This window comes from Henckelia pumila, chromosome 4 (genome assembly GCF_033568475.1).
Source record: "Henckelia pumila isolate YLH828 chromosome 4, ASM3356847v2, whole genome shotgun sequence".
Lineage (NCBI taxonomy): Eukaryota > Viridiplantae > Streptophyta > Magnoliopsida > Lamiales > Gesneriaceae > Henckelia > Henckelia pumila.
This window is the reverse complement of record NC_133123.1, coordinates 35367889-35378395: the sequence shown is the minus strand read 5'-3', so window position 1 is coordinate 35378395 and position 10507 is coordinate 35367889. Positions and strand designations below refer to the sequence as shown.

General features: G+C 38.4%; 2 protein-coding genes across 2 annotated transcripts; both read left to right on the top strand.

Annotated features, from left to right (window-relative positions):
* Nucleotides 1–5802: 5802 nt before the first annotated feature.
* Nucleotides 5803–6972, top strand: LOC140860833 (uncharacterized). Its single transcript, XM_073263839.1, has one exon. The coding sequence runs from the start codon at nt 5803–5805 to the stop codon at nt 6970–6972; it is 1170 nt and encodes a 389-aa protein (XP_073119940.1).
* A 24-nt stretch (nt 6973–6996) lies between these two features.
* Nucleotides 6997–9534, top strand: LOC140860832 (uncharacterized). The gene is made up of 3 exons (XM_073263838.1): nt 6997–8528; nt 8615–8714; nt 8809–9534. Exons 1-3 carry the CDS (start codon nt 6997–6999, stop codon nt 9532–9534), a joined length of 2358 nt encoding a protein of 785 aa, XP_073119939.1.
* Nucleotides 9535–10507: the final 973 nt, after the last annotated feature.

Genomic DNA, 10507 nt, shown 5'->3' with positions numbered 1-10507 from the left:
AAAATTTTTTAAGCTAATAACCCCCTGTGATTCTAGATTTGTAACATACACACCCTTTTCAGCTAAAAAATGAGGAAAATATCCCTACATAAAATAAATGATAAATTAAATAGTTCATAAAAGTTGATGATGTCGAAATTTTACCTCGGGTTCGGTCTGGTAGAATGGATCCTCCATTTCCTTTATAGAGTAGGTCGGGTCGGGTATCAATGAAATCTGCACAAGAAACAGCTAGGTCAAGGGGCGCCGAAAGTGTTTTCGGCGTGACCCCTCCGATGCCTAAGTCAGTGTCTTGAAGGCAGAGGGTATGATTAATGCGAAAACTGAGAGATATGAGTGCGTGAATGTAAAAGTGAGAGTGAATGTGTGATGAATAATGAAGAGTAAGTAATGAATAATGAATACTGAATAGTGCAACCATAACAACACCTGTATTTATAGGAAAAGAATAATAAGTTACCTAGTAGAATTATAACATGTCTTGGACTAGAACTCTTCATCCATTGGTCCCTTTGTAAGCTTATCTTTATCTCGTGAATATTTGAAAAGATCCGGGCTTATCTCATATATATTAGAGTCCTACCTGAACTCGAAAAAGATGCATGCGGCCTATTAGGCTCAGCCCAAGTCGGCCCATAAAATACCAGCCCTGGTCATATCTGGTAGACCCATTATAAACGGGCTCGGGTTGAAATATTTTCTCGGGATAACAATAGTACCTCCCGAACTGGTCTAAAAGAAGAATGAGTTTAGACCAAGATTGTAGACCGGACCCTGAGCTCAAATAAAGAGTTGTAGATAACAATTGATTAGAACCGAGCTCGAATAAAGAGCAATAGACGACAACCTGATGAAACCGAGCTCAAATAAAGAGCAATAAACGACAATTGATGTTGACGAGCGGATCGGGCTTTTAGGATAACCACGAGTTGCGTGGGATTACATGATGCCAAGCTTGGTCGGGCTTTGGAGAATACCACTGACGTAGATTTATGACGCCACTGATGTGGACTTTTTGATGCCACTGATGTGGGCCTTTGATGCCACTGATGTGGGCTTTTGACGCCACTGATGTGGGCTTTTGATGCCACTGACGTGGGCTTTGAGTGCCGGACCTGCCCGGGCTTTGAGACCACTGTTGTGGATTTTTGATGCCACTGACGTGGGCTTTGAGTGCCGGACCTGCCCGGGCTTTGAGACCATTGTTGTGGATTTTTGATGCCACTGACGTGGGCTTTGAGTGCCGGACCTGCCCGGGCTTTGAGACCACTGTTGTGGATTTTTGATGCCACTGACGTGGGCTTTGAGTGCCGGACCTGCTCGGGCTTTGAGACCACTGTTGTGGATTTTTGATGCCACTGACGTGGGCTTTGAGTGCCGTACCTGCCCGGGCTTTGAGACCACTGTTGTGGATTTTTGATGCCACTAACGTGGGCTTTGAGTGCCGGACCTGCCCGGGCTTTGAGACCACTGTTGTGGATTTTTGATGCCACTGACGTAGGCTTTGAGTGCCGGACCTGCCCGGGCTTTGAGACCACTGTTGTGGATTTTTGATGCCACTGACATGGGCCTTTGATGCCACTGATGTGGGCCACTGACGTGGGCTTTTGATGTGTTGAACCATAGATTGGGCCTTATTGCTAGATTGCATGCCCGATATGATATAATTGGGCATTAATGCGAGATTGCATGCCCGATGTGATATAATCGGGCCTTACTGCGAGATTGCATGCCCGATGTGATATAATCGGGCCTTATAGCGAGATGGCATGCCCGATGTGATATAATTGGGCCTTATAGCGAGATGGCATGCTCGATGTGATATAATTGGGCCTTATAGCGAGATGGCATGCCCGATGTGATATAATTGGGCCTTATAGCGAGATGGCATGCCCGATGTGATATAATCGGGCCTTATAGCGAGATGGCATGCCCGATGTGATATAATCGGGCCTTATAGCGAGATGGCATGCCCGATGTGATATAATTGGGCCTTACTGCGAGATTGCATGCCCGATTACATAAAATAACCCAAATAAAAATGCAAGGGAAGAGAAGTCCAACAAATTTGATCACAAGAAAACAAACATGTAATTTTGATAGAAGAAGATGCCTCAGAATATTATTAATAATGATAATAAATAAAAATTTAATAATTTAATTCGAACATAAAGATTATTGAAATACTTATCTCATTCATGCGTTGTCGATGACATGACTTTGGATTGTAAGATAAAATCTTATATTCTTTGATCAAAGAACCGACTTGATTTAGCAACGAAAATTGATCCCCACCGTCCAAAATCAGTATCAAGATGTTCAAATTTGAACTCGATCCGACGGTTCAATTAATTCTTATGATTTTTACAAGATTCTGATAGAACACATAGAATTTGTGCGAGGGAGCGGCATCTGTGCGGCGGTCCAGATCTGATTCTAAAAGCCACCAATCATAATCTTCACCGTTCAGATCTTAGAAAACATATTACTGAATATGTATATAAAATTTGAACTTGATCCGATGGTTCAATTAATTCCTGTGATTTTTGCAAGATTCTGATATGCAAACCCCGCGAAGAACACATAGAAGCTATGCGAGAGAGCGGAATCTGTTCGGCGGTCTAGATCTGATTCTAAAGGCCACCAATCACGATCTTCACCGTTCAGATCTTAGACAACATATTTGTGAATATGTATATAAAATTTGAACTCGATCCGACGGTTCAATTAATTTCTGTGATTTCTTCAATATTGTGATATGCAAGCCCCACGAAGAACACATAGAAGCTGTGTGAGAGAGCAGAATCTGTTCGGCCGTCCAGATCTGATTCTAAAGGCAACCCATCATGATCTCCACCGTTCAGATACTAGAAAATATATTAATAAATATGTCTGAAAAATTTGAACCCGATCCGACGGTTCAATTAATTCTTATGATTTTTGCTAGTTTCTGATGCGCAAGCCATGCGAAAAACACATAGAAGCTGTGCGAGCGAGCAACGTCTGTTCGGCGGTCCAGATCTGATTTTACAAGACACCAATCACGATCTCCACCGTTCAGATCTTAGAAAACATATAAATAAATATGTCTGCAAAATTTGAACCCGATCCGACGGTTCAATTAATTCTTATGATTTTCGCAAGTTTATGATGTGTAAGCCATGCGAGAATCCGAAATTTGTTTCTTCTCTTGTACTCATCATCTTAACCCTTTGTTTTCAAATTCCCACAGACGGCGCCAATTGATGATGTCGAAATTTTACCTCGAGTTCGGTTTGGTAGAATGGATCCTCCAATTCCTTTATAGAGTAGGTCGGGTCGGGTATCAATGAAATCTGCACAAGCAACAGCTAGGTCAAGGGGCGCCGAAAGTGTTTTCGGCGTGACCCCTCCGATGCCTAAGTCAGTGTCTTGAAGGCAGAGGGTATGATTAATGAGAAAACTGAGAGATATGAGTGCGTGAATGTAAAAGTGAGAGTGAATGTGTGATGAATAATGAAGAGTAAGTAATGAATAATGAATACTGAATAGTGCAACCATAACAACACCTGTATTTATAGGAAAAGAATAATAAGTTACCTAGTAGAATTATAACATGTCTTGGACTAGAACTCTTCATCCATTGGTCCCTTTGTAAGCTTATCTTTATCTCGTGAATATTTGAAAAGATCCGGGCTTATCTCATATATATTAGAGTCCTACCTGAACTCGAAAAAGATGCATGCGGCCTATTAGGCCCAGCCCAAGTCGGCCCATAAAATACCAGCCCTGGTCATATATGGTAGACCCATTATAAATGGGCTCGGGTTGAAATATTTTCTCGGGATAACAAAAGTCAAGGGCATTTTCGTCATTTTTTAGCCAGAAGGGGTGTGTATGCTACAAATCTAGAATCACAGGGGGTTATTAACTTAAAAAATTTTCACAGGGGGTTATTAGCTAACACGGGATTTCACAAGGGTGATATATGCAATTTACCCTTTTTAAAAATTTTCACTCAACCAATGAGGTCTTGGCCTAGTGGTCAAGACTGAGGCCTTGAGACCAAGAGGTCTTAGGTTCGATTCCGACTGTGGGTTAGTTTTCTATTTTATTTAGATTGATTTAGTTATTTTATTTGCTCGAGACAAGCACGTCTCGAGTCCATACTCAAATCCTGTCGGTTGTGCGGGCAATTTTCATTCTTTAGTGTTACAATTTGATGTAATTTGATATCCGACGTACTTGTACTAAAAAAATTTCCGCTCAAATCTTTTCCTTTCTCCCTAATTTAAAAGTAACAAATGAAGGCTTACATACAATTCAACCACATCTTTATATTACATTATTATATTTTTCTATGTTGGCATCGCGAACGTCAAATACCATAATAATATACTTTTTGGTGGGGTGTCAATTCGGGTGGGTTCGGTTGACGAAAAATATTTTTTTAAAATTTCTCAACCCGAACCTGACCCGAACTAACCCGAACCCGAAATCGAACCCGACTAACCCGACTAACCCGATCAACCACTACAAAAAAAAAAAATGGCATTTGCACGGTTTATATTAAACCGTGGCAAACGTTTACACGGTTTAATAAAGCCGTGGCAAATATCAACGGTTATATTTGACCGTGGTAATTTTCCACGGCTCATGTAACCGTTGCATTTTTTTTTGTAATGGATAACAAAACCGTGGCAAATTGCCACGTTTTTCAATTAATCGTGGCAACATTTGCCACGTTTTACATCGAACCGTGGCACTTTTACGCTTTTTTCAAAACTTCATCATTTGCCACGGTTATTTTAAAACCGTTGCAGAATATTGCAACGGTTTTTATTAAACCGTGGCAAAGTGTGTTACGGTTTTAAGTTAACCGTGACAAATTTTATTCTACGAGTCTACAACGTGTTCATTTAGCGTTTCATTAATTTATTATTTTTTGCCACGGTTTATAATAAACCGTGGCAAATATGGCTACGGTTTAAATTTAACCGTGGAAAAGTTTATTCCACGCGTCAAAAACGCGTTCATTCCGCGTATCATTAATTTATTATTTATCTTGCAACGGTTTTATATAAACCGTGGCAAAAAATGGGCTATAAATTCCCACCGTCTGAATCAAATCTTGCCATGCCTATATAATTCGAATTTCTTTGTTTTGTTCATAGCAACACGCCACAATAAAATTGAGTTTGTCTCCTATTCGATGTTCAAACTCCACAAGCTAGCAAGAGAGGTACGTTATTTGCAATACGAATTGTTTTTTTTTTAATTTTTCGTGTACTTTTTTTTATGAAAAAATTTGATTGCATAAAAAATTTTATTTTATAACCTGGAATAAATTTTTTAAATTTACAATTTGAATATGTTTTGTAAACAACTTTAAAATATATATATATATATATATATACGCGTTGATTCTACGTCTCATTAATTTATTATTTATATTGTCATGGTTTTATAAAATCGTGGCAATAATTGGCCTATATAAATTTGCCTCATCTTCAGAATTAAATCTTGCAACGCATATATAATACGAAATTCTTTGTTTTGTTGATAGCAACACGACACAATAAAAGTTTGTCTCATATTCACTGTTTCAAATCCACAAGCTAGCAAGGTACGTTATTTGCAATACGAATTATTTTTTTTTAAAATGTGCTGTAAAATATATATATTTTAAAAATTTTTGTTTAATTGAATAATAATTTTTATTTTATAACATGGAATAAATTTATTAAATTTAAAATTTGAATATGTTTTGTAACCAACTTTCAAATATATATATATATACACTAATGCATGTAGGAAACGAATATGTCTTACGAAAGAAGTTGGATTGATCGTCGATTTGTTAATGGATATTTGAATGATGAATTCATTCATGGTGTAGAGGTTTTTGTTGCTTTTGCAAAGAGTAATCCGACATGTTTACCCGACGGAACTATAAGGTGTCCATGCAACCGAAAGAAATGTCAGAATCTAACTTACTTTGACGAAATCACGGTGAAAGAACACTTGTGCAGTTATGGGTTTGTTCCTAACTACTACAATTGGTTTTATCATGGGGAACAATACATTCGTCCATCATTTCCAGGAGTTAATATGGATGCACCATCTTCGTCTCGAAGTAGTAGACGAACGACCACCGAGGATTTGCCAACTAACTTCGCCACTGTAACGGATCCAAACCCATATTATCACAGTGAATACCAATTCGGATTCGAACAACCTTATCATGATTTCCAAACTGTGAATGAGGAGGCAGTGGTGAACGAGGATCTTGACGTTGTCGAGGATTCAAATGTTGTCGAAGATCCCAACGTCAACATAATCGAGGAAGAGCCGAACATCATTGCAAGTGCTCTATATGATATGATCAAATCAACTGAAAAGGAGATTTGGAAAGGGAATCCACACGGACATACATTGTTGTCTGTTCTCGCAAGACTGTTGAAGATGAAATATGAGCATAGCATGTCTGAAAGGAATCATAATGACATGTGTCAATTGATGACAGAGTTATGTCCTACCGATAACAATTTTCCCAAAAACTTCAATGCAACCAAGACACTAATTAAGGATATGGGGCTTCCAGTTGAGAAAATTAATTGTTGCAACAACAACTGCATGATCTATTGGGGTCCGGACAGCGAGTTGACTGCATGCAGATTTTGTGAGCATCCGCGGTATAAACAAAGTCGCTCCCGTGGATCTAGGAATAATAAGAAGCAAACCTTGTATAAGCGGATGTACTATTTCCCACTCACCCCTCGTCTCCAACGTTTGTATGCATCTGAAGCAACGACGCCACACATGCGGTGGCACCACGACCATGTGTATGATGGGGAAACGATGACTCACCCGTCGGACTCACCTGCTTGGCGTAATTTCAAAGAAACACACCCTCATTTTGCAAGCGAGATCAGGAATGTGAGACTAACACTTTTAGCTGACGGTTTCCAACCATTTGGGCAGACTGGTTAGCAGTACTCATCGTGGCCCGTGATTATGACTCCTTACAATTTGCCGCCTTGGATGTTCATGAAAGATGAGTACATGTTCCTCATTGTGCTTGCTCCTGGTCCAAAGAACCCCAAGGACAAACTTGATGTATTTTTGCAACCACTCATCGCAGAACTACAGTCACTCTGGGTCGATGGTGCTGTTACGTACGACGTTCATTATCGCACGAACTTCACTTTGAGAGCAGCTCTCATGTGGACGATCAGTGATTTCCCCGCGTACGCAATGTTATCCGATTGGAGTATAGCTGGTAAACAAGCTTGCCCACACTATATGTCGGACTCAGAGGCGTTTACACTACCACCTAGCAGGAGTACTTGTTGGTTTGACAACCATAGAAAGTTTCTTCCCGTCGAGCATCCATTGCGTCGTAGCAGGAACCTTTTCAGAAGAGGGCGCACGGTGTCGCACACTGCTAGGCCTACGAGATCTGGATTTGAGTTACTCGACGAGTTGGACTCATACGGTTTTCTACCATCATACGAAGTTGACGCTGAAGAGCATAACAAAGAATTATCCAAAATGTTGGCAGGCGGATGGAGGAAGAGAAGTATTTTTTGGGAGTTGCCTTACTGGAGCTCGAACATGGTCAGACATAATTTGGACGTGATGCACATCGAGAAAAACGTGTTTGATAACATCTTCAATACGTTAATGAATGTTCCGGGAAAGACTAAAGATAACGCAAAATCTAGGGCAGACCTTGTCGAAATGTCCATAAGACCAGAGTTGCATTTCGATATTGGCAGCGGTAGATATCCAAAGGCAATATATTCCCTCGAAAAAAAAGAAAGACGAGCTCTCTGCAGATGGTTGAAAGATGTTCGATTATCGGACGGTTATGTTTCTAAAATGTCTAGATGCGTCGACATGAATAAGTTACGAGTGTTTGGTTTGAAAAGCCATGATTGTCATGTGTTTATGCAACAACTAATACCTGTCATCTTCAAAGAGTTGTTACCGAAAGAGGTGTGGGAAGTTTTGACAGAACTGAGTTTATTCTTTGCGGACTTGACTGCACGCAACATAAAAGTACGTGACATTCTAAGATTGAACGAGCAAATACCATTGATTTTGTGCAAGTTGGAGAAGATATTTCCACCAAGTTTCTTCGACTCGATGGAACATCTATGCATACATCTCCCGTATGAAGCCCTTGTTTGTGGTCCAGTGCAAGACAGATGGATGTATCCCTTTGAAAGATATTTAGGGCAGTTGAAAAAAACAGTTCGAAACAAAGCACGCGTAGAAGGATCGATTTGCAATGCTTATCTGGTCAAAGAAGCCTCCATATTTTGTCAGCATTTTTTCAGTGAGTCAATCAAAACGAGGGACATGAGGACAATGAGAAACACAACATCTGAGGTGAATGATGGATTGACAGATACTTTATCGGTGTTCAAAGTTGTGGGCAGGTCTATTGGTGCATCAAAATCTAGACATCTTCAGAACAATGAATATCATGCTGTTGCGACTTACATGTTGTTAAATTGTGCTGAGACGAGATCCTTTGTTCAGTAAGTACCATATTACAAAATGTGTATTAATAGAAAATTTTTATTATCCCATTAATGTTGATTTTTTATTTATTTAACGGTTGCAGAATGTACGAAAACCATCTGAGATCAAGTGTTTCGGGCATTAATAACGCTGACGTCGATGCACAATTACAACACCATTTTTTCCAATGGTTCAAAAACTATGTAATACAAACTCACTTTGCAACTCAATGTTATTACATCATTATTTCCCGTTTACTGACAATAATTGTTTATTTAACATGGAATGCACATGCAGGCAACTTTAAACCAAGATTTTAACATTTCACCAGATATAAAACAACTTGCTCTCGGGCCGCAATCCAAAGTCAAATGTCTTCGGGGTTATTGTGTTAATGGTTTCAAATTTCATACGAAAGAAGATAATACTCACAAAGCCATAGATAATTCAGGGGTCCATGTTCGTGGTGTGGCTGGTGATGGGACATCAACGGACTATTACGGCATCATAGATGAAATACTCGAGGTAAAGTACGCTGGTAATTCACAAAGCAAGACTGTACATTTCAAATGCATGTGGTTTGATACGCATCCAAGATTGGGTACGCGTGTTCATCCAAAATATAAAATAGTCGAAATCAATCGAAAGAGAAGTCTACGGTACTACGACCCATTTGTTTTCTGCACCCAAGCTTCACAAGTGGTGTACTTAACGTATCCTTCAACGAAGAAAACAATATCTGATTGGGTCTACGTCAGTGGCCTTAAAAAATGCGAGTACATTCAACAAATTAGAAGTGACACTGACCAGGTCGACGGTAACATCGCGAACGAAGCATTTCAGAACCACGAGAGTCAAAGTCATGGGTTGGAAACACAACTATTGCTGAACACACAAAACCTCGTTGACGTAACCGTGATGTACGACAACGACATCGACGTCGGAACTCAAAATAGTGATACAGAAGATGTGCAGGCATCCACAGATGAGAGTTCAAACAACCAGTCTGAAGATAGTGAATGATCCAAGCAACATGTGTATTGTGCTAATATTTAGTTAATTATATTTACATTTATTTTATGATCATTATATATGTATCATAATGTACCATATTTTGTTTATGTAATAAAATTAATTTATATTTAATAAAAAAATAATTTTGTATAATTTTCACAGTTAAAACGAAACCGTGACAATATTGCCACAATTTATATAAGAAACCGTGGCCAATTAAATTAGTTTTGTTAACCCATTTAATTAATTAACTATGTCAAGGTTTCAAATTAATCGTAGCAATATTAACCAATTTAATTAATTAACTGTGTGAAGGTTAAAAATACACCATAGCAATATTTTCACGATTAAATCAGCCGTCAAAATATTTTTCTTTCAACCATGTCAAAATAAATTAATTTTTAAAACAATTGAATAATGACTACATGACATAATTAAAAAAATAATTATGTCATGTAGTTAAGTGAAGTTAGCAAATAATATTGTAGTGCACACAAATTACAACTATAAATTAATTAAATGTACTTTTATTTTATGATCATAATTTATGTATTGTATTTTTTGTATATAATAAAATAACATTATATATATTCATCAACTAAAATAATTTAATATAGTCACGGTTTATTAATAAACCGTGGCAAATGAAATTTTTTTTTTTAAAGCAATAATATTAATTACAATTTCACGGATGAAATTGTGCCACAGGCATAGGAATATTGCCACGGTTATAAAACCGTGAAAACATTAAATAATTTAATAAGAATACATTAATATATAATAAATGTTATCGAATATGTTTGGCAGTCTTCTTCCAGCTAAGAACGGCGCAAGTACGTTCATCCAAAAATCGTTTAGGCGACAAATATTTCCCGGTGGCTACTCGTGGAGGTACGTGACAGAGGCTCACCGTGACTTCTATTGGGATCAGTTTATGGTATGTTATTTGTGTAATTTTCCAAAGTTGATAACAATATTTTAT

Coding starts and splice junctions, on each gene's coding strand:
- LOC140860833 (XM_073263839.1), top strand. CDS start 5,803: ATGTCTTACGAAAGAAGTTGGATTGATCGTCGATTTGTTAATGGATAT.
- LOC140860832 (XM_073263838.1), top strand. CDS start 6,997: ATGACTCCTTACAATTTGCCGCCTTGGATGTTCATGAAAGATGAGTAC. Junction 8,529..8,614: donor GAGACGAGATCCTTTGTTCA/GTAAGTACCATA, acceptor TAACGGTTGCAG/AATGTACGAAAACCATCTGA. Junction 8,715..8,808: donor TCCAATGGTTCAAAAACTAT/GTAATACAAACT, acceptor ATGCACATGCAG/GCAACTTTAAACCAAGATTT.